At 45.7% G+C, this 25,051-nt stretch overlaps 4 protein-coding genes across 5 annotated transcripts; 1 reads left to right on the plus strand and 3 right to left on the minus strand.

Moving 5' to 3' along the window:
- Window positions 1–248: 248 nt before the first annotated feature.
- Window positions 249–4,980, minus strand: pccb (propionyl-CoA carboxylase subunit beta). 2 transcript variants are annotated; one of them, XM_084013538.1, is made up of 15 exons: window positions 4,713–4,980; window positions 4,063–4,182; window positions 3,909–3,977; window positions 3,747–3,803; window positions 3,555–3,668; window positions 3,357–3,467; window positions 3,153–3,261; window positions 2,938–3,058; window positions 2,771–2,852; window positions 2,557–2,680; window positions 2,315–2,422; window positions 2,111–2,211; window positions 1,658–1,756; window positions 1,024–1,123; window positions 249–940 (listed from the first exon to the last, which is right to left on the minus strand). In XM_084013538.1, exons 1-15 carry the CDS (start codon window positions 4,953–4,955, stop codon window positions 819–821), a joined length of 1,680 nt encoding a protein of 559 aa, XP_083869664.1. In that variant the 5' UTR covers window positions 4,956–4,980; the 3' UTR covers window positions 249–818. The 2 variants fall into 2 exon arrangements, with proteins under 2 accessions (XP_083869664.1, XP_083869663.1); XM_084013537.1 differs by having other exon boundaries at window positions 3,747–3,977.
- Window positions 4,981–6,079: 1,099 nt separating this feature from the next.
- On the plus strand, window positions 6,080–9,926 carry msl2a (MSL complex subunit 2a). The gene is made up of 3 exons (XM_084013091.1): window positions 6,080–7,079; window positions 7,700–9,114; window positions 9,604–9,926. The coding sequence occupies exons 1-3, from the start codon at window positions 6,938–6,940 to the stop codon at window positions 9,904–9,906; spliced, it is 1,860 nt and encodes a 619-aa protein (XP_083869217.1). The 5' UTR covers window positions 6,080–6,937; the 3' UTR covers window positions 9,907–9,926.
- Window positions 9,927–12,407: 2,481 nt separating this feature from the next.
- Window positions 12,408–16,264, minus strand: LOC311015697 (tumor necrosis factor ligand superfamily member 10-like). The gene is made up of 6 exons (XM_084013101.1): window positions 15,702–16,264; window positions 14,944–15,087; window positions 14,239–14,284; window positions 14,024–14,140; window positions 12,836–13,089; window positions 12,408–12,623 (listed from the first exon to the last, which is right to left on the minus strand). The coding sequence occupies exons 1-6, from the start codon at window positions 16,005–16,007 to the stop codon at window positions 12,414–12,416; spliced, it is 1,077 nt and encodes a 358-aa protein (XP_083869227.1). The 5' UTR covers window positions 16,008–16,264; the 3' UTR covers window positions 12,408–12,413.
- A 3,391-nt stretch (window positions 16,265–19,655) lies between these two features.
- On the minus strand, window positions 19,656–24,740 carry nceh1a (neutral cholesterol ester hydrolase 1a). Its single transcript, XM_084013233.1, has 5 exons — window positions 24,488–24,740; window positions 22,961–23,216; window positions 22,636–22,705; window positions 22,112–22,283; window positions 19,656–22,025 (listed from the first exon to the last, which is right to left on the minus strand). Exons 1-5 carry the CDS (start codon window positions 24,626–24,628, stop codon window positions 21,405–21,407), a joined length of 1,260 nt encoding a protein of 419 aa, XP_083869359.1. The 5' UTR covers window positions 24,629–24,740; the 3' UTR covers window positions 19,656–21,404.
- Between the last annotated feature and the right edge of the window lie 311 nt (window positions 24,741–25,051).

A 25,051-nucleotide genomic window follows, 5' to 3' on the forward strand; every position in this document is an offset into this window, starting at 1 on the left:
GAGGATATTGAATCTGGGGAACATAGGACCCCGGGGACATAAATACGCCCCCTTGAAAAGTTCCACAGCAACTTGGAAACTCAAATTGCCAACGACACAAATCTATGTGACACAGTTGAAGGCTCCGGATTCCTCTTCTCTCTGGTTATCTCTCTATCCCCAAACTTAAAATACCTTTTTTTACATTGAGCCAAACTCAAAGAGAAACTATCTACTTGGTAAAAGTAAAGAAAACACACATCGGTAGATGGAGTTTATTTATTTTACAAACGTCTGGGCAGAGCCTGCCAGAGAGGAAAGGCACGGTTCCAGCTTGACTTGACCTACGTGGAGTTCACGGAAACACAGGGAGTGAGTCTGAAAGTGCAGACTACAGTACACACCAGAACCCTAACGACCAATTTGGAAACCATGTATGTGGCAGAAGAGGACAGTATGTTTGCATATCCACGAATAGCATGTTGACAGTCGTGATCTCTTTCAGATAGTGACCAATATGGCCACTACTTAAATGTGAGTCTCCGCTATTATTCTGTGCACGTCTAAATGGTAAAGTCTTAAAGATGCACATGCTGATTTTATTTACAGAGCACTAAAAGTTCCTCCTTGAAGTTTTAACAGTTCAGGACATAATGATCGAGTTGGAAGGGGAACGTGGTTTCAAAATGAGGGAGTGGTAACGAGCAAACAAACATCTGCCGGGCAGACTAGCCAAGTCGTCATTACAGGGCAGCGCCGCAGCTCATTTAAGGTGGAGGAGAATCCCACAGCGAGCGCTGCTCCGCGGCGTTAACGAGGACACGGTGGTGGGATGCGTCTCACAGAGGGATGTTGGCGTGCTTCTTCCAGGGGTTGACCTGCTTCTTGCTGGCCAGCACCTCCAAATCTCTGCAGAGCCTCTTGCGAGTGGTCGACGGCTCGATGATGTCATCCACAAAACCTGAAACGGAACACTTGTCAGGAATAGAAGTGTATAAATGCATTGAAAAGGCAGGTTGTTGTTTTTTTTGAGCAAAAGTTCACCTCTGACAGCAGCTGGGAAGGGGTTGGCAAACTTCTCGACGTATTCAGCCTCTGCCTCCGCCTGGTTCTCCTTTCCTCGGAAAATGATCTGAACGGCGCCCTGAGAAAGAAACAAAACAGACCGCGAATCATCGCCTGTCAAAGTTGGGTGTGAAGTTTCTCCAGGGGGTGTTTCTTAATGTTTCTTCTCCTAGTGTGGGCATTGATGAGGAGCTGGAACCGTTTGGGCTGCTGCCCGATGTAGCTCCTTCATGTGGAGGTTTTTTTTTTTAGGTTGATCCTGATGTTGTCCTTAAAAGGCTTTTTCTGTCCATCTCATCAGGAGGTTGGTGGCCTGTGTGGATGTTTGCTTCCTCAAGAACACTGATTTTAGGCCAATTCTCTTTCCAGCTGAACCAGATTTTTCCCCAGACATCTCTGGTGGTAGGACTCCAGGACTCTTCTGTGCCTAAGTCCCTCCACCATAAAAAAAGGCATGAGTAGGCCAGCAGCTTGGTCTTTGCGAGCAGGTCAGAGGTCCCAGAAACTCTGGCACAGCAGACACGCTGGCGTTTTGCACGTCTGCATGCCCACTGTCGAATCAGACGAAAGGAAAGAGAGACGGATGGATAGAACGAATGCAACGTTTTTTTACCTTGGCGCCCATGACGGCAACCTCAGCCGTGGGCCAGGCGTAGTTCACGTCTCCTCTCAAGTGTTTGGAGCTCATCACGTCATAGGCTCCTCCGTAAGCCTGCCATACACAAACACACACACATCGAGTCACATGTCTTAAATTAAAAAATAAAATAAAAGAATAAATCATGTTTTGGTCCTTGCAACCACTGCCAACACAATAAAATGCTGTTTCAGGCTAAAGCCTTCTTAGAGACAGTCATGTCTTGTATTCTAGTGCGTCTTTATTACACACAGTACGGTAAAGTCATTTGTAAAGCTTTTAGAACGGATGATAAAAAATAGCAAAGCTGTCCGTTTAATTACTTTCTATTCATATCAGAAGTGTAATTTAGGTTGTAGTCTGCAAGAGACGTAAAAAAGGAAGTTATAATATGTATCGTTTCTAGTAATTAATTTGAATATAACATACCTTTCTAGTGATGACAGTGATTTTGGGGACGGTGGCCTCTGCGAAGGCAAACAGCAGTTTGGCTCCGTGTCGGATGATGCCTCCATACTCCTGAGCGGTACCTGATGACAACCAGCCGATACAGTGAGGGTGAGTGTGAGCGGGCCGCAGAATCCTTTTTACGCCACGCTCGTTAACAACACTGCGAGACTTTCAGATGAATACCTGGCAGGAAGCCCGGCACGTCCACGAAGGTGATGATGGGGATATTGAAAGCGTCACAGAAGCGTACGAAGCGGGCTCCCTTCACCGAGGAGTTGATGTCCAAACACCCTGATGAAGAAGACGTGAAATTAAGGACTCATTCCCGCCATGCTTTATATGCACAGATCATTTGAAAAACAGCTAAATACAACACTGATCATTTATCCCCTCTTACTTTTGGCCCTTCCACTTATTTTACTTACCAGAAGCCACTTTGGGCTGGTTACCCACAATGCCTACAGTGCGTCCGTTCATCCTGGCAAAGCCCACCACGATGTTTTTGGCATAGTTGGGCATGATCTCAAAGAAGTCGCTCTCGTCCACGATCTGAACAGAACGCATGAAGAGAGGAACTACTTAACCACTTGAGGAAATTAAATGAGACGCGGTTGCACAAAGTGTTTGCGTCGCACATACCGCTCGAACGATGTCCAACATGTCGTAGGCTTTCGTCGTCTCGGATGGCACGATGGTGTCCAACGCGGGGACCAGGCGATTGCTGGAAAAAAGGGGGACGAGATGTCGGAAAACGACAAAAAAACGATAGGTTGTTGGTTTTTCCTCTAAAGTGGAGATGGAGCTACCTGCGGTCATGGCACTCCCTGATGGGGGCGGCATCCTGGTTGCTCAGCGGCAGGAAGTTGAAGAACTCTCGCATGTTGAGCAAGGCTTCCACGTCGTCCTCAAACGCGTGGTGAGCCACTCCTGATCACAAGACATGGGACATTTATTATCGTCTCTGAATATTTTGATTTTCGGTGGAAATATTAACCTCAACTCCTCCGTGAAGCAAACTCACCGGACACGCTGGTGTGCGTTTTGGCTCCGCCAAGCTCCTCTTGAGTCACGTCTTCGTTGGTGACGGACTTCACGACGTCAGGTCCTGTGATGAACAGGTATGATGTATCCTACACACACACACACACACACACACACACACACACACTTTAGCACAATGAGCTAACGCTGAAATCAATAATATGGTCGTTAGATCATTGCCTACCTTAACCATAAAGGTGAAGTCCGTCAGGGCGGGGGAGTAGACGGCTCCTCCTGCACAGGGGCCCATGATGAGGGAGATCTGTGGTACGACCCCTGAAGCCATCACATTCCTCTGGAAAAGGAGAATGTGTGGTTTTGTGTTGACCTCTAGCCACGTGACAACAATGTATGATTTTAGCATCGTGAGCAATAAGCGCACCAGGAATATATCTGCATATCCAGCCAGAGACTCCACCCCTTCCTGGATCCGAGCTCCCCCGGAGTCGTTCAGGCCGATGACCGGGGCGCCGACCATCATAGCCTGGTCCATGATCTGAGCACAGAACATTTAAAAAAAAACGGTGTACAGACCCAGACTCTTGCTGTTGACGCGGAATGTTGTTGTTTTTACCTTGCAGATCTTCTGTGCGTGAGCTCCAGACAGACTTCCACCGAACACCGTGAAGTCCTGGGTGAAAGCAACAAAAAAATTAAAAAGGAGGAAGATGGAAAGAATGAAACGGAGGTGAAACCGAGCTGCCTGTGTGTGTAACAGTATAATGACACACTGTACCTGACTGAACACGTAAACCAGCCTGCCGTTGATCCTGCCGTGGCCGGTCACAACGCTGTCCCCCGGGAACTGTGAGAGAAAAATGACGTACTGTGTTTTGAGCGTTATAAAGCGTGACGCTGCTGAATCGTGAAGCACGTATGCGAGCGCCAACCTTGTTCCTGTCCTGCTCCATGCCGAAGTCAGAGCAGCGGTGCTCCACGAACATGTCCGACTCCACGAAGGACTCGGGGTCCAGCAGAAGCTCCACTCGCTCCCTGGCCGTCAGCTTGCCCTGCACATGAATAACGTTTATAACATGCATATATATACACACCATACACATGTGTGGCCAGTGGTTTATATCATTGAGAGGGCAATATTGAATCTGTATAACACTTCAGTAGATTTGTGATATGACATCACTTCTATTTGGTACATTGGCTACCATGTTAAGGGATTTCATTGAGCAAAACAGGGTTATTACTATCATCCAGTTATGGAAATATGTCATGTCAAGCTGTCATTGGGCTGTAGCTGAAGCTGCCAGACAATTAGAACTTTGTTTAAAGAGGTTTCACAAGATAATAATAATAAAACATTTTATTTGTTAAGACATTAAAAAGTCCCCAAAGTGCCACAAGGCAAACCGTGAACTCTCACAAGAGGAGAAAGTTTGTTTTAAAGGTCATTTGCATGTGTGACACTGTACACACTCTTGCAGCCGACCGTTGACTTGGGGCCTTTTAGCCAAGCAGCTCACACCTCACCCACTCCAGCTGCACACACCTTCATTAACGAACATACAGTAATGCTGCTTTTTACCTTTTTGTGTTGTGCATCTATTCTCTTCTGACCTCCCCCACGTAGCGCCATATTCCGTTTCTTGTCGATCCTCTCCTTGACGGACAGCTGGCTGACAGAGTTCCAGCGGCGGTCCTGTTGCAGGGTCGTCGGCGACACTGCGGCCGCGACCGCGCCATATTTCACGGGGGCCAAACTCCTGAAAGACGTCCTCAAGCCGTGGATCAGGCCGCGGCTTCTTAGTGCCACACTGAGAGCCGCCATCGTTGCCTCTCTCGCGAATAATCGGCTGGGCACAAACGATGAGTATATGTGAGCCAATGGGAAATGGGGGCGAGCTACCACAGCCAATAAGAAAGAAGGAATGCGTACCACGTGTGAATAAGCGGGAACCCGGAAGAGATCAGGTTTACATCCGTTTCCTTCGCATCCTATGCACTACGTACTCGTTATCCGTCAACAGTAGTACGTAATGAATAAACAGTAGGATGTACCTTTGCGGAAGCACTGAACGGTAACTATGGTAATTACCATAGTGATTCTCAAGAGCTTCCTGGCTGGAGACGCGTTGCCAGGGTAACCTGTGCCAACCTCATGTGACCAAGCAATTACTCATACAATACGGATGTTTTGAGAATATTTTACACTCGCTTTAAAGAGTTACTGGACTTAAAGAGCTGTCTGTTATGAAGATTGCCGTTACTACAGCATTGCATTGTGGGTTATGTAGTATCTAATGATTTCATATTGGGATATTTCATCAGAAATAGTATGCAATTTGCGTACTAGGAAGGTTTCAGATATACTAAAAAAAAGTTGGACATATTTTAGCGTACTAAATAGCGTGAGGGGTCAATAAAGTTAACATTTATTATATCAACTGACTATGTTAACATTTTTTTTACATTTTTATTTATCACCGTTGAGCTTTATGGTCTTCCGTATACAGGCGGAAGCGTTACTTTTCCCCAACTTTTCTAAAAAAAAAAAAACTATCCAAAAGACATCAATCAAAGTGTAGATTCTCCAACGGATATTGCAAGGCATATAAATAATATTAAGTGACTAAATCAAATATAAGTGAGATGTGGTTGGAAGCTTTTGAAAATGGACCTTTGGCCTATTTTAAGGGCTATTAGGCTACTAAACGATAACACTGGAGTAACATGTATGCTGTGCAAACTTAAAATGTATCTATGACAACAAATGAATAGATAGAACTGACAGAGACGGTTCAGTGAACAGCAGCAACACAAATGTAAAGTGTAACATATTGACATTGTGAATGAGGAAGTGTACAGAGTAGAGCTAACCTCTCGCACACGACGGTAACCAGGGTTACTGGGTAACTCTCGCGAGATGACCATGTCTGTCGAGAGGGTTGATGCGAGGAAAACTGGAAAATCGAATGATTGATGCATTTGCAAAGCGGCTAGTTAGCTATGTTTCGGTCGCTGCTCGCCAAGTATTATTGTAAAACGTATCAGAACCGCGGGATTTGGAGTAATAGCTCGCGTTTTCCTCTTACACGCGAGGCATAAGGCGGACCTAGGGGAGTAAACGATACGGTTGAATGTTCGCTAGCTAATTTGGCTAGCCATGCTAACGCAAGCTGGTTAGCTTTGTTTACATCAAGTGCGCGCCTGGGAGATGCTAGCAAATTGCTAACCAAACAAATGTGTATTCTCAGGAGCAGCTCTTCGTCCCGTTAGCGATAGACACCGACGAGGAGACATTGTTGGATAGTAAATGGGATCTATGGCTAACGACCATCTCTCATTTAAAACGTTTACCTGATGTCGTAAGCTAACGCTAGCTCCATGATGCTAACCTTTTGATCATGGATGGTTTGATCGTTTGATTCACTGTTAGCTGTTAGACAGCGTTGGAGAGAATGTAAGTAATTCTAACCAATGGTCTAGTTGGTCCTCATCAACAGGAATTTAAATTGGGACCCGAAATATCTTGTTGGTGAACAGAAGCTACTACGAACCAGTGATGCTAGCGTTAGCCGCCTGCAGAGCTAGCTAGCGTTGTGCGCGTTTAGTGCTAACCGCTTCAGCATGTTCGTTGTCTGTTATTGTGTCTATTATTAATTCACGTGCCTGCGTTGACACGCTGGAGTGACTGATTGTTGCCCCACCAGGCTAGTTTGTATTTCCTCCATCCACCCTGGGACTTGGCTATCTTTTAAGTGGCTTTTTTTTGCCGGGCCGTGTTTCCCTGCGGCTGCGGAGCACACCGCTATGAACCCCGTGAATGCAACCGCTCTGTACGTGTCCGCCAGCCGGGCCGTGCTGCAGTGTGACCCGCGGCAGCCTCACACCTTCGCCGAGATGTACACGCTGCTGCCCTTCTTCCGACAGTCCCTTGCATGCCTCGTCTGTGGTAAGCACCCCTGAAACACACTAATACACACCACTCGCGCTAATGTGAATGTGATGTTGTTTTGTGTTACCCCCACTGCAAAGTTAGCATCCCTTTCGTGCAAGATAGTTTAAGTTAAATCAAATCAATTCGTGTTTTTATGACCGTAGTATTCACATTGATTGTGTCCGTGGGCGTGCGGGTCTCCTTAGCAACCCAGGCTGAGCCCCAGTCTTCTGTCCTCTTGTCAAGACGGATGACTCCCCTGTTGTCTGCTGCAGAGCAATGCCTTTCCTATTCATGCTTTATTTACTCTCTCTCTCTACTTAGCTCGTAGAATATCCTTACTGGCACAGCTTGCATTGAGAAATGAACAACATTGAAAATGATATGTGACAGTATTTCTGGCCGATTATGTAACGGTGTTGGTGCTTACATGATTATTTGTGCATCCATGTGCTACAGTACATATCAGTTATGTGGACATAATGGTTACGCAGGTCGGATACTTCTTTGTTTATTTCAATAAGCAGACAGATACGTTCAGAAAAAGAACTGATCTGCTTGAAATTCATCAGTTGATGCAAAAAATAAAGTGGATAATCACACGTATCAACAGCTGCCTTTTGTTTTTCTCTCAGGTAAACTGCTCCAGGATCCAATTTCCCCAACACACGCAGAGTGTCAGCATTTTGTCTGCTTGGGCTGTAAAGGCCAGAAGATGCAGATAAGGCCATCATGCAGCCGCTGTAAGGATTATTCCTGCTTCCAGGAGAACAAACAGCTTTCTTTGTTGGTGCAATGCTACAGGAAGCTCTGCCTCTATGTAACTCATTCGCCGTTGCTGCAGTCGATCAGCAGCCATGTGGGAGGGTCTCCAGAGGTTTTGGCCTTGCTAGAGGAGGTGTTAATGTCGCACGAAGAGGAGATAGAGACGGAGGACCCAAGCCTAGCACAGGAAGACGTGAATCCCTCTGCCCCCCAATCTCTTACCCCCACAGAGGCACCACCTGCTCCTGCAGAGCTGTCAGCTGTACCCCAGAGCTCCTCCTCTGATCCTCCTCATTCAAATGGACCACAGGAATGCAATGGAGCAGTGCTGGAGGACCTTGCTCCCTCTTCTCCCGAGCTGGAAGTATGCGAGCTGGTTGAGGAGCAGCCACAGGCAGGCCTGTCTGTGTCCAATACTGGTTGTGGTGGCCTGGAACTGAGTCTAACCACTGGACATTTAGCCACAACTCCAGGCACTGTGTGCTCACTCAGGGATGGGGAATCTAGCAGCAGGGAGCTGGAGGAGGGGGAAGTGTTGCTCCTCAGTGTGGAGGAGGTGTTACAGACTTTGGATCCCCTTCAGCCTGGTCGAGGTGATTCTCCTCATACACAGCCGGAACGTATGCACACTCACACACACATAACCACGGACAGAGCACACGCTCAAATGTACATACAGCTGGACACAGCTCACAACTACACACAGATTCAGACAGACAGGACTAACACAGTGGCAAGTCATGGCGTTCACATACACACATCCTCCTTTGATCCTCCTCCAACCTCGAAGCCCCCGCCGGTACGCCTTAAACGTAAACGTTCTCGTTCAGAGAGTGACAGGGAAAAGGTGAAACCCCTCCCTATTGCCTCCATCCTACAGGGCCCCTCCTCACATTCATACACTCCAAACCCCTCTCAAACACTGTACATGCATCCACCTACGCCCTCCATAACTGTACCAGCGCACACGTATTCGTCCCTTCCCAATGGGGCGCCCCCCAAGCTCAGTCGGCCTGCTCCGAATCACAATAAAGGTGCCAGGAAGCACGTCGATTCGGGCCCTAAGAAGCCCCATGCGAAGGCCCGCAGTGGTGGAGGCTCCAAGACCAAGGATGGAAGCAAAGACCAGCGGTTGATGTCAGGCTGCCACGTGCCCCCAGCGCCTGTCAGGCCTCCGTATAAGAAGCCGGTGGAGAAGAAGGGCTGTAAGTGTGGCAGGGCCACCCAGAATCCATCTGTACTGACCTGCAGGGGCCAACGCTGTCCCTGCTACTCAAACCGCAAGGTAAGACCATTGCACGTGTGAAACGTTTGGGTCAATTTTCATCGATCGGTCAATTTAATCAGTAGTGTTTTATGTAGTTTACGTGTAAAAATACTTGATGAAACAACTATTTTTCTTATATGGAACCCTGGAAGAGTTGCCACGTTTTAATTAATTGGCCTGTCTTTGCACTTCTTTGTTTTATTTCTGCAATGCCATGCTTGGTTAAACACTTACCAGTTTGTTGAAGCAAGTAATGGCAGTAGTACATCTAGAAGAGGGACTTATTCTATAAACAAAAATGTCCACTTGTGATGTATGTCACTGGAAATAATTAATATTTGCCTGGTGAATATTTAATTAAAGCACTCACATGCTGTTCTTTTTCAATCATCGACTACATTCTCAAACACTTTTGACGTTAGATCAGCAGTTTTTGCAGCTTTTATGCGACATCTGTGTGATTAAAATAGACTAACGTTCCTTGCCTATTTTTGTCATCGTTCTCAGGCATGCTTGGATTGTATCTGTCGAGGTTGCCAGAACTCCTACATGGCCAATGGAGAGAAGAAGCTAGAGGCCTTCGCTGTGCCAGAGAAAGCCTTGGAGCAGACGCGGCTCACACTCGGCATCAATCTCACCAGCATCACTGCGGCCGCGGCACTCCGCAACCCGGCAACCAGCAGCATCCGCGCTAACACCCTCCTCAATGTCGCCACAGCAACAGGGACCCCTGTTACCACAGCCTTCCTATCGCCCAGTCCCCCGCAAGAGCCCAACTATGAGGACAGCCTGGAGCTGCTGATTGGATGATAGGCTGGGACTCCAGAAAACAGACAGCTCAGTGCTGATCGAATGTGACGGCTGCTCATTGTGTCCGTCAGACGACCTGTACCTCCCACCTTCAGAGGGGAGGCAAATCTAAGGCAGCTATGGGTCTGTCCTGTTGTGTAACCTGCTCTTCTTCTGTGTTGGAAAATGCTGAGTAGTCGGACTAGCATGGGTGTGCCAAAGCCTCCTGTATTGTGCCTGTGTGCTGGTGTGTACTGTCGCCTGTCTGTAGTTAAACACTTATACTCGGTTCCAAGGCTGTTCTGTACTCCAGAGGTGCTTTTCGTTCATAGACCACAGACGTACTGTTAGAGGCAATAGGAACCCAAACCAGGTTTTGTGTTTGTTCGTGTGTGCGCACCATTATAGATTTCAGTGTGCGCACGTGTGATTTTTTTTTTTTTTATTTCTTTTTTTTTTTTAAGTGCATCATGAAGACAAAAACTTAATCATCATATCTCGATCACCCGTCACAGCAATTTCCATGTTTGAGTGTTAGTTTTGTCCGTTTAAGAAATGCATACGTGGTATCAGGACGGCCCTTACTAACCCGTAACCCCTATATGTGTTCACGTCTTAATCGTGAACGAATCTTGTGTCTAATCTATGGAGAAGTTATGTCCCACACAAGAGTCTATGCCTTTTCTATCTCATTATCTCACTCGATCCAAGTACTGTTAGGTTGATAATGAATTTGTCTTAATGAACTAGACTGATGCAGGCATTGTACAGGCAGCAAGATAATGTCAAAGCACTTGGCTGGCTCCACGGTTTGATTGCGTGTGTGTGTGTGTGTGCGTGTGTGCGTGTGTGTGCGTTACTGTAATGTCAGTGGGGAGGTGGATGGTGGGTTGTAAGCACTTAGTCTGATTGGCCAAATTACAACTAAAACCAGTCTTGGTTACCATAGCAATAGGAGCACCAACCAGGAGCCTCCCAGCTCTCGTGCACACACACAGTTGTTAACAATATTATGTAGACGATAAGTTACCGTCTTCTAAAAATATAACACCGTCATGGTTTGATTATGGGATTGTACACGACTGTGTGTGTGTTTAGATAAACTGAAGCCATAGATTGTCATTATCAAGACAAAATACCCCCCCCACACACACACACACACACGCTCTCCAGCTGTAGTGTCCCGACTGATTAGAGACCAACTCAGAGACTATTTTTGATACCAAGATTTGGTACCACTGTCTTTTTTTGTGTTTTAGTTCAAGCACCTTGAAGCCCTCCTATAACTCGAGAGGCTGTGTATCGTCTGTGTTTTGTGTTTACTGTCTCAGCTGTAACTACGACGCGTTTGTCAGTCCAGTCACGGTGACCAAAAAAAGAGACTGAAGGAGAGAGAGCGGGAGGACTCAGGCTGACCAAACCCAACACCTTGGTTCTCAACTCACAGACCAGGAAGTAGCAGGTGGATTACAGTATGATCAGCAATTATGATCTATCTTCCTGCGTGCGTGTGTATGTTTAAAAAAAAAATGTATTTCTTTTGGGCATTACTTGAACCCCGATTTAGGTTGTTTTTTTTTTTTTTATGTAAAAAAAAAAAAACTCGTTTGAGGAGTGACTCTTATTATTGCTGAAACATTCACTGCCATAATATGGACACATGTAATACAACATGAATTAAATGATAGTTTTTTACTTTTTCAGTTTTGTGTCTTTTTTTTTTGTGTAGGGGAGATATTTCACTCAAGGTTGTGACGACACGTTAGTAGCAGTGAAACCAGCAGTGTGTTGGCGCTAATTATACTGACATTTTCAAAAGACTAAGAAATATGAACATCTCAGGAAAGTAGAGCTCTTTACACTCAAATAGAAAATAGATACAAATGTGAAGGAGGAGTTGTTCTGTGTCGGTACCCCGTAGTTACAGAAGTGTATATGTTGGGAAACACTTCATCCTCAGTCCATTCATACTACATCCAGCCTTCTGAAAAGGCTGCGGGACATCACGATAAGTGTCACGCCACACATTCCTTAAAGGCATTGCACAAAGAGGAAGTTCAACCAGAAATACTGTAAACCAAAAATATGCTTTGCTCATAATACTGATCATTCAAAAATCTTGTCTTGTGGCATTTTTTTTTTTAACAATTCATCATGTTAAGTTTCACGTGTCCAGCAGCACTGTCATTTCCCGACTCGCTCGACCCGCCGACAAACCGCCTCTCTCTGTTCTGCGTGTCCTGTATCATGCACGGCATAGTACAGTCCGTTTACTAGCCTCAAAGACAATTCATATATTAATCAGCTGGAGTAAATGCACAGCGACATGGCTCTTCTGCTTCGCCCGTCACCGCAGCTCCGTTTCATATCCTTACAGTGATCCCGGAGAAGTCCTAGAAGTCCGTCCTTCTCCGATCCTGCACCAGACAGCTGCTTATATTATCAAGCAAACTTCAAAAGTTCACTTCTGTCGATGTCTATATCAAGTCATCCGAGTCCTGGTCCACCCCCAGAAAGGTCTCCTCGCTTTATCCCACGAGGAAGGCCCCAAAGTAGCTCGCCCTCCCGTCCATTTCCATGGTGCTGGCGTTGCTGACGGTGACGAAGAGGCGGTCGGCCGGCTGGAGAAAGGCAGTGCCGGCCTGGTGCAGGGAGAAGAGGCCCGGCTCCGGACCCCGAGGCCAGCAGGCGCTCCGGGACGATTTCATCAGCAGGATGGGCACCGTGTAGGAACTCATCTATGGGCCATAACACACAAAAAACCCTGTCATACATCATATTAGAACATTCATTCCTCATCATATCTTTCTGAAATCCTTTTGGTGCATTCAAGGACCCTGACATTTGCAGTTTACCAACAAAAGATTGAATTTTATCTTTATCCAGACTGACATATCCATCCTGTTGGTGTAACCTGCTTTTGAGCTTTTATTGTTTTTCCGAGCCGAACCTTCTTGTAGATATATTGGACCAGCTGCGCCTCTTCTTCCTCCTTCGCCTCCCCAGTCTCGCCCCTCGCCTCGCCGTCCGCCTCCCCCGCGGAGGGCAGTCTGAAGTACGTCTGACCATAGATGTAGTAGAGGCCCGCTCTGGGCACCAGCAGCTCTCCTCCGCTCAGCTCCATGTTCTGCAGGAAGGACAGACCCCTCTGGCCCTCCCACGCCCGGACTCGCTCGCCCAGGTAACCCCTGCTGCTCCGTGACCCTGCATCTCACACACACACACACACACACACACACACACACACACACACACACACACACACACACACACACACACACACACACACACACACACACACACACACACACACACACACACACACACACACACACACACACACACACACACACACACATTGTAGATTTACAGGGTGGATTCTTACTGAGTGGAGCCAGTCATGGGATTGGGTTCCAATAAAAACAATACAGAACATAACCAGACCTCTCCTTTAAAGCCAAAACATATAGAATAAGAAAGAAATTGATTTTGGTGTCCCCCGGTGGTTGCCGTGACAGACAGCAGTGCACGCTATAGAGGGTCTGAGGGCAACACAAAGACACAGATCTGATTTGATTTGACATGTATGGGGATATGTCCCAACATGTTTCATTATTATTATTATATGACTACATTTTTCTAGAACCAAACAATTGAAAAAATGCTTTGAATGGAATGCATTTCTAAATTAAATTAAAAACTAAACTCAAAGAAGTGCTTTATACCTTGTATCATTAAAAAAAGACATGGTTAAACAGACTTAAATGGCTGTTACGTTTTGCATAATTTTACTAGATAAGAAGGACTACTTATTTCTGAAGATACCGCATATTTTGTATTAATATATGGACTAAATGGGACACAAAGACGACTGCAGAGCCACGTGACCGGGATAAAGCAGCTGCACATCTGCAGTCGGATCTTGACATCGGGTGCAGCCTGAGAAGCCCTTAAAGCACATTCCTCACCTCTGGCCCTGAAGACGTTTTTGGGTGAAGCAACACAGCAGTCGCAGGCGTGCGAGCAGTTTTTTGTGTGAATACGGGTCACAGAAAAACCCCAGCGCTGCGTTCAAGATGTCAGCTATGCTTTCCAGGACTCTCTGGGTATATATCAGGATATTAAAAAGGTCCCTCACCACTCGCTGTCGGAGGCTCCGTGGACGAGACGAGGCCCGTCACGTGGGCCGCCACTTTAGGACGAGGGACCCCTCGGATCCCGGGGCTGAGGAAAGGCAGCGTTCCCGTCAGCTTATCTGTGGAACCACAGGCGGATAAGAACGCACCAAAAAAAAAAAGACATTCTTCACCTCTATTAGTAGAAAGTGATAGTCAAGGGAGGTATTGTTCTCACTTCTCATAGCAGTCGATATCTCCTTCTGGAATCTGTCCGTCATCGTCTGAAGCATGCAGAGAGACGGGAGGAAAAAGAAACGGAAGGGAAGAATGGGTGGCATGTTAAAAGTACGTGGACATGTTTCGTTGTTATGCCTTTTTTAGGGCATCTTTAGATCTAAATTAGCAACTCACCAGGGGCCTCGTTAACCCATCAATCATCCAGCTCTCTGGGGAGTTACAGCAGTATTCCCCTTTGGCTGTGATACGGTTTTTTTTATAGCCTCAAATCACAATAAATCTCAAGTCAAGACTGCACTCAATTTAAAGCGAAACGCCAATTTAATGGGAAGAATCCTCGGGCAAGAACCGGGCTCTGGGTGGACGGCCATCTGCCTCGGCCAGTTAGGTCAGAGTTTCTTAGAAGAAATGTGGCGTTGCCTCATTTTTCCAGTTTCAATCAGTGGTGTCGGAGTAACGGCATGTAATGTTGGAAGTCTTAAAGGAACAGTGTGCAGCATTTAAGGGGCTCTATTGGCAGAAATGGAACACAATATTAATATGGTTTCTTTAGTGTGTAAATCCCCTGCAAATAAGAGTTGACTCTACATACGGACCGGGTCGTCTTCACACACTGTTCCTACGGGAGCCCAGAGCGGACAAACCGGACACTTTCTTGCACGCGGAATGTTGGAATCGATCAGAATATTAAAAATTAAAAAACCTTCTCTATGTGGTAGTGGAGCTGCTGCGTGACCTGCCAGCAGGGATCGCTCTTCTTGTCCTCCGCCGCCGACTCTTGGACCTCGGAGCGCAGATCCACATTAATCAGACAGGACACGCTGCTGCGGGAGAAACTCTGCTGCATCTGGAAGAAGAAACACGGCAATCAAATGATATTGATTAATCGGTTCAAATTTCAAGTATGTTGAAAACATCAAATATATAATTAATCAAATAAAAATAAATAATATAGTCTGTAGGGAAACTACACAGTCCAGGCGGCCAATTACGGGCATGCAATTAAACCTCTAAAGTAGTCACAGGTGTGCGCGAGGTCACGTGGTCGTTTTGTCGCCGCGACTCGGCCAATCACAACTCGGCATCGGATCTATCTTCTCCAAAATCTGAAATATGTTGCTTTTGGGTGTCACAACCCCCCCAGAGTCCCGGCTAAGATCATTTCCTGCCATTGTTTTCTGTTATCTGCTCTCCCAACGTTGTGCAGCCTGGAGAATGGCAGACACATTAATGCTACTTTTTAAAAAAAATATATAATGTTCAACCTCATATGACAACATAGCACTATTTTAAATGAGGCTAAACGGTGAGCTCGCGGCGGGATACTAGAAAGTGTCACTGCGTGGTTCTCTGTGAAAGTAGCTGTTTGCATCCCTGCCTGTAAAAGTGTAAAAAGGGAGGATAAACATCATTATATCTGTTCGATAGAAGGGGGGGGAGGACCAGAGTCCAGACCCTTACCGTGCCCAGGACTCTGTTGAAGTAAACGAAGCTGACTGCCACCGCGATGGTCTGCAGGAGGACCGCTGCGAGCATGATGAGCCCCAGACTCTGCAGCGAGACAGAAGCGGCCATATCGCAGCGTGAGCGGGGGGAAGCGGCTCCAGGAAGACCGGGCAGAGAGCGAGGAGCAGCGGGGAGGACGAGCCGGGCTCCGTGGTCTGCTGCTCTCCGGGGAGAGAGAGAGAGGGAGGGACAGACGATTAACAGCCTCAAGATGTCACTGGTATTACACACAAATGAGCTGGTGCCCTGAATGTTGCACATGCAACTTCGTGACGCCTTCACTTGCTGCGGGAAATATGGGAACTTTGTGGTTGAGCGCGCATGTACGACCCTTTTTTTTTTTTTTTCTTTCTTTTTTTTTTTGCGAGATTGACAGCTAGGCTGGTGTATTGATATTATTCACTTTAAGCTCCATTTAGTAATCAATCATACAGACTTTATCTTTGTTGTTTTTTTTCCAGTTGGCGTTGAGGTATGTCGTCACCCTCTTAAAATAATCAGTATATTATCAGTTCACACAAAAAGGTTATGACAAAAGATGACTGTATTCATAACATTTTTTGTGTGAAATGTTGAATAAATATCATATAACTTGAAAACATGTCCATTATTTTTAAAAGGGCGACGATGTGTTTAAATGTTCACTTAAAAGTTGAGGTTTAAATTTCATTCTTTTTCTATATTAACATAGGCTACCATATGATATAATATATAATACTATTGTTATTAAGATTGTACTTTACAGGCCTATAAAAAATCATATCTAATCAAATACCAAATCTAATCGACTGCTGTCTAATTCCCAAGCATTGCCAGATGGAGTGACTTGGTGTGGAGCAGATCTTGTTCTAATAGCGTGTTAATTGCCTGTGGGACTCGTTATGTGGCAGATGCTTGTATCGCGGTGTTTTCCCACTATTTGACGTTGTTTACAGCTTCTCTGTGGTCCAGAGTATCTTTGTTTAACTTCAATCAGGACATCTGCAACGTTTGGTAACCGCATTCATTTTGTGTTATTGAATTGCTTTTCAGCCAGAGGGACTTCAATTCACTACTAATTGTTTTTACGACTTCCACTCTCCAAATTTGGAGCCGCCGCAGGCAGGATTAGCCATCTTGATCGAATGGGGGCATTTGGGGTGAGAGTGGAGGCTCTGGAAACGATCAGTGGTTTAAAAAAAACAAAAAAACTGACGTGTGTTATGATTTTTGTGACTTTATGTTTACAGTTTTGCCCCGTATGAAAGGCTAAACAAGCTGAAACAATGTCATGTTGGAATATGGCCAGCAGTGCAGGTAGCAGATCATCAGCATCTGAAAAATAAGATGAAAAAAAGACCTGTTTTTCTTCTCTTTCCTGCAATTGTGAAGTGATCTGAGAGAGTGCTATTTCATTACAGTGCCAAATGAGCCGCTATTGTGTGCGCTCGCGTGCATCCCTGAGTAGCATTCGTCTCCTGGGAGTCGTTCAGACCTGCGGAGCTTATTGAGTGATTCCTGGTTCCTCTACTTTAATTCCGTCGCCTCTGACCCCTCCGAGCTCCATTGTCGGTGTGAGGAAGTGAGAGTGGAGCCGAAGGAGTTCACAGCTCCTGGATGTGCAGGACCCTCCCTACACAATCGAGGCCTGCAGCCACGCGAGCATTGTGAAACACATTCATGCTGGCACACATCTCGCCGTTCACACGGTGGGCAGCGCTGTGCCCGTTTAAACTGGGAATGTTGGCAGCGACGAGACGGACATAAGTGTTGGGTTTGTTTCCTTATTCTGAGGAGAATGAGTTGTTGCTGTGTTCCGTCGGTGTGTCACTTCCCAGGCTCGTCGGAGGATGAGTGATATCTGAAGACTGTCTGGCCTCGGGCGGGGAAGAGGACACCCTGAGAGACATGCCTGTCTGCAGTCCCATGGCAGACGCACACACACACACACACACACACACACGTGCACACACGCGCACAGGTACACACACATGCACGCATACATGCACACACACACGCACACACACACACCCTGAGAGACATGCCTGTCTGCAGTCCCATGGCAGGCACGCACACACATTCTCACACACACACACACACACACACGCACATTCACACACACGCGCACACACACACACACACACATGCACGCACACACACACACACACATTCACGCACACACTCACACACACACAGAGAAAACTATTTCTAAACATTTCTCTCCTATCATGTCATTGTTGTTGCTTCCTCCTTCGGTGCAATCAGCCGGTGACCTTTGACCTCTGTCAGACAGGCCCCGACTCGTCTTAATCCTCTGGCATTTAGAGCTTCAAGGAATAGTTCTAAAGTGTGTTTATTTGCTTACGTGCTGAGCGTTAAATGGGGAAATTGATACCTCTTATCTTTGTAACGCTACAACTAACAGCCACTTAGCTTAGCTTAGCATAAAGACTGGAAATGGGGGGAAACGGCTAGCCCGGCTCTTTGTCGAGGTTACTAAGTCTGTCTACCAGCACCTCCAAAGCTCACTAATTAACGCCCCGTATCTTGTTTGTGTTATATAACAAACAAAGCATTAATGTAACACGTTGTGGCGTTATTATTATTATTCACATTTCTAGCTGTTTCAGAGTGAACATTCCTGTGAACACCTGCGTAGGAGGGCGATCCAAACCAATCATGTGGAATGGCGTTACTCACTTGTAGCTCTGTAACTTTAAAACCCTGGAAAAAGAACTGCAACACAATGTAGGGCGACATCAAAAACATGCAGCAGTATTGTGAAATTTTAGACTCCATGACTCTGAAACTACTTTCCAAACCCTAAATCTGAAATCAGATACAAGAACAATTGGAAACAGGAAAGCCTAAAGAGAGCTTGCTGCTTCTCCCCCCCCCCCCCCCCTCCCACCTCTTGAATTGAAAAGCTTGAATAACACCAGGGAAAACAGTTTAAAGAATTTATTGGACAGATCACGCTCCATCCACCTTCCTCCGTCCTCCACTCCCCCTTTCCCCTCCCCCGAGGCTTCTCCTCCCAACGTTCCTCTCGGTAAAGTCATGGAATCTCCCTAAACTCCCGTATGAGCAGCTGCTCATTGTCTCATTTGTAGAAACAAAGACGAGTGCCGGAAAAATGCTACAGCAGCACAATGCACGGTTGCCCATGACTCGGCGCCGTCAGCGGAGGGCGTTTCCCTGACAGGAAACTACTGTACGTGAATGCTGGGGCATAGAAACAGTCGCTGCATATCAATATTTCACTCACAATCCTTCATTTCTAGCTTTTCATTATTTTGAATGTCGTAGGTGGAGGTACTTGCATCACAAAATATACAAAAAACACTTTTTTTAGACATTAATAATTTAGGTATCAAGGAAGGATGTGTTCAACGCCCTCCGAGTGTCGTATCATACCTTCACTTATTCAAAATAATGTAAAAATATTTCATTACAAGTAAAAGTCCTGTACTGAAAACAATAATGAAAATTATGTTACATTATGTTTAATAGCAATGTATACTTAAAGTATCAAACGTATTTGAAATGTAGTGTTTTATTATTATATTGTTTATTGTTGCTAATGCATTCATGTCTAAGTAATGCTGTAACTGGTTGAGGTTTTAACTACCTTACCTACTGTTGGGTACTTTAACCTAAAATAATGTTTTATTTTAGTAGTAGTAGTAGTAGTAGTAGTAGTACTAGTAGTAGCAGCTGAGTAAAAAGTCAAATATTTTCCTCTGGGAGTACTTCAAAGATGAGTTTGAGAGTGGTTTGGGTGTTAGATTACATAGAAGGGTCATGTTGTCATCTGTCCACTAGAGGGAGGTGTTGCATTGATGCAGAATGTACTCTCCTGGGCGAAGACACAAACACATGTCTGTCCTTATGTTTGCCCAGGTAGCATTCTCTCATAAAAACGTACAGTAAACATGAATGACCTGTTCAGCCGCTGCATCATGAAACCACCGTTTGTCTAAATGCTTGTATTTAACAATCTGTTTGGAGAGTGGTTCCTCTGCTTTGGCTTCTCATTGTTTTAAAATAGGCCTATTCGTGAGTAGCAGGCAATTACTCATGAATGGTACATACACAGAATAAACAAGTATTTGAATGTATTCATACATAATATAACATAATAAGCCAAAAGTGGCCTATGTCTGGAAACAATCGATGGCAAATTTAGATATTTGACGTTTGGTCCTTTCATTTCAGTCTGTTTTTAACTTTGTGCAAATTGTCATTTGCAGTTTTATACATTTGTATACACTAAATATCAGCCCCAGTGCATTAATTCAAGCATAATTCTCATGTGTGAAAACATGAAAATAAGAATAATTAAAAATCACTGAGTTACAAAATCATGATGATGCATAGCAGCGTAGCTGTAACATTATTATTTAAGTAGCAAATGAACGGAACAATTTGTGCTTCATGTGACTTCACTTTTTCTTTTTTTATTCATCAGTTCCTCCACCAATCACAACAGCGGGCAGAGCAGAGACAAGTTTGTGTCCCACGTCGAATGTTTAAAAGCAATGAAAATTACATTTAAAAGCAAAAATGACATTTTATTTTTGTAGCCCTTCGGTTTAAATCATTTTAGAAGCAGTTACTCTGAAAACATTTGAGGAAAGGTTCTATTACAATGTAGACATCTGACAACTCCTTAAAGGACAAAAGTAAAACACAATGAGAAACCTAATAGTGCAGTTTGTTAGTGATTGTCAAGGATTATCTGTCGGGGAAGACATCGCCCTCTAAAGCACAAGATGGGTGAAAACACACAAACGCCCAGGAGAAAGGTTACGAATCCCCTCTTAAAATATATCTAATTTACTTTCTACTAACGCAACAGGAGTCTCGAGCCAAGCAGCTGGGCTAAATGCTGACGTCAGCATGTTAACACGCCCGCAGTGGTGACGCAAAAAAGTACTGATGGGACTCAATCGTTTAACAGGTAATTTGGTCATTAAAAGAATTAGGCAAATTATAGTTTTGACCTGACAATTAGTCACCAATGACTTATTCTCTGGGCAAAATGACCGTCTGTGCAAAACTGTAACTTGCTGAGTCATCGTTGTTATTTGTTTTTCCCACTAAAATTGCTTCTGACAGTTTAAACCACTGCTTCCACAGACTTAAAAGTTAAGTTGCATTGATGTATTTAGTGTCCCAGAATGTAATCTCTCTGGGTAAACACATAAAAACATGAGCCCCGGGAGGGACCGAGCATTCTCTTACAACAATATAAAGTCCACATGCAACACGAGTGACATCATCATTATCTCTTTTAAAGTAAATTGCTTCAGACGGTTAAACCCACTGCTTACACGAACCTTTCTTTGTTTGAGTATAAAAGCCATTCCACGCCACATTGTGTTGCTCATGTGTTTGAGGCGTGGATGAGAATAAGTGGACTGTGTTTATCCATTCAAACAAAGCTAGTCTGTGCATCTTTTAAAACATTTTCATCCGCTGGTGTTAATATAATTATTTGCCTTCATAAAGTGGTGCGTTTTGTGTGTATCTGCAGGAACGTGAGGGCCCCGAGTTGTATTTTGAAACAAAGAGCAGATGTGTTAGCCCTTAGCACGTCCATGATTCATAATCATGGACTTTGTATCTGAAACACACGCACACATGCTCCCATAAAGACCCTCCGTTTGCACACTTTTACAGGTTGTTCTGCAGCCAGTTGAGGTAAGCCCTGAGCGCCCGCTTCCCCACTTCAAATTCCATCGGCCAGGTTACGAAGCTGAAACAGCCGTGGAAGCCGTCCTGGAGGTGCTCTCTGGTGACGGCGACGCCGGCGTCGTGTAAGCGCCGCGCGTACATCAGGCCGTCGTCCCTCAGCACGTCGTGCTCGCACGTCAGGACGTACGCCCGGGGGCATTTGGCCAAAACCTCTGGACCCGCCAGCAGCGGCGACGCCCGGACGTCCAGCAGCCCTGGCAACTCCTTCGCCGGCCCCTGGGCGTCCCTTTCCACGACCAGGGGACGGTAGTTCTTCTTGTGCTCCGGGGCCAGGAGGACGGACCAGTCCAGCCGGGCCCTCAGCTCCGGGGTGATGCCCGGGTGGTGTAAGGAGCTGTGGTTGTTGGCCAGCAGCTGGGCCAGCAGGGAGGGGTCGGCGCCCAGGTACTGCAGCCAGAAGCGCACCATCATGGTCCGGTAGAGGATGGGGACGTGTTGGTTCTGCAGATAGGACGGCGTGTTGAAGTCCAGCGCCTGGAGCACCGGGTAGATCAACGCCTGGACGCTGAACTTCACGCTCATGGTCTCGTCTGTAGAAATCTGGGGAAGCGTAAGAAAGAAAGAAAGTCCTCCATCTCTTCATTTACAGCACATTGCTACATACGGGAGATTTCTTTGGTGCGTACCTCCTGAGCGACGGCAGCAGCCAGGTTTCCTCCGGCGCTGTCGCCCGCCACCGCCACACGATCGGGGTCCACCGCATACCTGGCCTGGACCTCTGGAGACAGGAAGTGCTTGGCGGCAGCGAGGCAGTCTAAGTACGGCACGGGGAAGTGCACCTCTGGATACAGACGATACCTACCCACACATTTACCGGAGGCTCAGAAAACGTTCCACACACTCTTTCTGTAGTCTGAGAATGTTGTTTTTATATTTCCCAAAAGGTCCTGTGTGCAGGATTTGGCACCATCTAGCTGTGAGGTTGCAGAATGCGACCAACTGAAACTTCTCCTGTGTGCTAAATGACAAAAAACTGCGATGGCCGACGCCATAAGCGGCTCATTCTAAGATAAAGAAAACGCGATTCTTATTTACAGATGAATACGCACTGAGGAAAACATACTGATTATTACCACTGTGTTCCATTTCTGTGTGATTGTCTTTACGAGCGGAAACATTAAGAAGCGGCAGATTAATGTTGGACACTTACTCAACCGAGACCACGACGGTGTTGAGCTCGTCGGACAACATCTGGTTGATCGTATCGTACGACCCCTTCTCTGGAAAAGAGTGAAGAGAAACAACACAAACTCCTTTTTGTGGAATCATTTCCCTGGAAGGCAGACGATTGAATAAAACCAAGAAAAATACTATCAATCTGCATCTTTCTTAGGGTATTTATATTAAACAAAATAAGCAAATAAAACCTTTTCCCAGCTGAAGGCAGATCTAAGCTCTGAAACACTGGATGCATGCGTGTTATTCTATGAAAAATACTTCTATGCTCTCTGTTTTTTCAGTCTGTCGGTACTCACTGGCGCTGCCGAGGGCCCAGCCTCCTCCGTGGAAGTACATCAGCCCTCTCCTCAGGTGACCCTCGCCTCCGGCCGGGGGCTCGTACACGCGGACCGGGACGCCGGCGAAGGTGATGTCGCTGACTTTGACTCCGGGCATGACGCCTCCGCCGGACTCGGAGCCGCGCAGCCCCTCCATCATGCCGTCGAAACCGTCCGTGGACTGCCTGATGGAGTTGATGTAGTGGTCGAAGCCCAGCCAGGCCTTCAGTGTGGCCTGAAGACAAGAGGGGAGAAGAAGCAGGTAGAAAAGGGATTCTGGACTGTTGTTGCGTCATCTCACATCGGTTTGTCCTTCTGCTCTTTATCCAAGTCAGGTGAGCAACAAAGTCGGTTTATCTGGAGCTGTCAATGTTTGTTTACAATTTCATGGTCTGGACCAAAGAAAATCAATCCATCTATCCACTCAAGAGGGAATGAAAACCACATTGTGGCTGTTAATGTCTTCATAGCGAAGCACAATGTGTGAAATCAGTCAAAGAGATTTCATCACTCGATTCTTGTGCTGCAATGTGGAGACGCTTTAACTGGCAAAGGCCCGTTTTAAGTACTTTATCTGAATTATTTTATACATTGTCAAATCTGGTGGACAATAAAGTTGTATTCTATTATTTAAAAACATACTAATTAAAAACGACTTTGGTATATTTATGATGAGAGCACAGGAATTCATCTCTGCTCTTTGACTGTATAGTAAATGTTCTAAGTGAACTCATTTCAGCCCAATGTTAAAATAACAAGGACAAGTGAATTTAATCTGATCTCAAAGGGTTTTAGATTATCTTAGATAAATATGAAATGGCTTGAGTGAACGAGTATTATCTGCTAGAGCAAAGTAGAATATTAATCTGTCTGTGAGGCAATAACTGTTACTCTTCACCGCCAGTGGCTATTTGTCAAAATGTGGGCCAAAGGTAAAGTCGAAGGGTTTGTTGTCCTCAGACAGGCCCAGAATAAACCCCTGCTCTGCCTCGGAGCCACACCCTGGGCATCGGGGTGGCAGACTACAGGAACTCTTTCATGCAGTTGGTACATTTGGCCCTGCCGGATCTAATGTGACTTCATGGTCACAAGCATGGGGAAGGTCTCCTGGTGCAGTGAAGCCCTGGGGATCCATATCCGTGCGTAATGTGGAAGTATTCATATTCTGCTCTGGAAACACTCCAATAAAACACACATTATGGTTCTGCAATAAGACCTATACTAAGCCAAAGTTGGCCATGATGATAATCAACACGAGGCTTAAGTGGGTCAGGTCAAAGTCTGCACATGCTCAGTGTGTCACTGTGTTTTAATTACAGATATGTGTCTTTTATTAATGACACTACTTTTTCACATATGCATGCAGCCAACCTTTTTATTTAAATGTGGAAAACAACTGCAATCAATAACATATATATATGTATATATATATTGTATTTATGTATTTCTGTGTTATATGTGCAGATGATATCCTGTCTGAAGCGGTTCCCCACATGAAACACTCACCAGGTGCATCGTGGTTCGGAATCCAGCGTCCAGCATCATGAGCTTCCACGGCTCCTGGATGGCGTCAGGCATCGGCACGTACACGTAATAAGCCGCCGCCACCGTCAGTGACACCGTAACGACCACCGGCAGCAGCCTCATCTTGCACCGGACGGCTTCAGGCTCATCGGAGACTCGCTGGACGCGTTGGAGGAGGACCGGGAGGATCCGGATCGGACCTGGGAGGGCCCAACCAGGCGCAGGTAGGAGGCGGCGCTGCGAATCGATTGTTTAAGGGGACCGGCGAGCGTGCAGGCTTCCGTTGGTAGATCTTCAAAATAAAACCGTAATTAAAAAATGTCTGGAAACTTAATGAAGCAATTGATTGATCACTTCATTAAACACGGTTGCTCAGTATTAGTAATACTTCATGAAATAGCTATATCAATAATTTTCTAAAGCACTATTTAATAAATATTAAGTATGTCTGGTCCAGTCTGTCAACTTACATATTTAATGTTTTTTACTAATAGATTTTAATCTAACTCGGGGGAAAAAAATATATATATTCTTTACAAACCGGAC

Source organism: Eutrigla gurnardus (genome assembly GCF_963514095.1).
Source record: "Eutrigla gurnardus genome assembly, chromosome: 7".
NCBI classification, from domain to species: Eukaryota; Metazoa; Chordata; class Actinopteri; order Perciformes; family Triglidae; genus Eutrigla; species Eutrigla gurnardus.

Bases quoted from the DNA above. Each gene is read 5' to 3' on its own strand.
- LOC311015697 (XM_084013101.1), bottom strand. From the start codon at position 16,007: ATGTGCAACATTCAGGGCACCAGCTCATTTGTGTGTAATACCAGTGAC. The intron at 14,285-14,943 runs GTTTTTTAATTT...TGCATGCTTCAG, and splicing joins TCCACTACCACATAGAGAAG to ACGATGACGGACAGATTCCA. The intron at 13,090-14,023 runs GTGAGGGACCTT...TGTGAGATGCAG, and splicing joins GGAGCCTCCGACAGCGAGTG to GGTCACGGAGCAGCAGGGGT.
- pccb (XM_084013537.1), bottom strand. From the start codon at position 4,955: ATGGCGGCTCTCAGTGTGGCACTAAGAAGCCGCGGCCTGATCCACGGC. The intron at 4,183-4,712 runs GTAAAAAGCAGC...ATTCATGTGCAG, and splicing joins TAGATGCACAACACAAAAAG to GGCAAGCTGACGGCCAGGGA. The intron at 3,978-4,062 runs GTTGGCGCTCGC...TTTCTCTCACAG, and splicing joins TGGAGCAGGACAGGAACAAG to TTCCCGGGGGACAGCGTTGT.
- nceh1a (XM_084013233.1), bottom strand. From the start codon at position 24,628: ATGAGGCTGCTGCCGGTGGTCGTTACGGTGTCACTGACGGTGGCGGCG. The intron at 22,706-22,960 runs GTGAGTACCGAC...ACTCTTTTCCAG, and splicing joins CTGGGCCCTCGGCAGCGCCA to AGAAGGGGTCGTACGATACG. The intron at 22,026-22,111 runs GTACGCACCAAA...ACGCTTCCCCAG, and splicing joins CTGCTGCCGTCGCTCAGGAG to ATTTCTACAGACGAGACCAT.
- msl2a (XM_084013091.1), top strand. From the start codon at position 6,938: ATGAACCCCGTGAATGCAACCGCTCTGTACGTGTCCGCCAGCCGGGCC. The intron at 7,080-7,699 runs GTAAGCACCCCT...TTTTTCTCTCAG, and splicing joins CCTTGCATGCCTCGTCTGTG to GTAAACTGCTCCAGGATCCA. The intron at 9,115-9,603 runs GTAAGACCATTG...CATCGTTCTCAG, and splicing joins CCTGCTACTCAAACCGCAAG to GCATGCTTGGATTGTATCTG.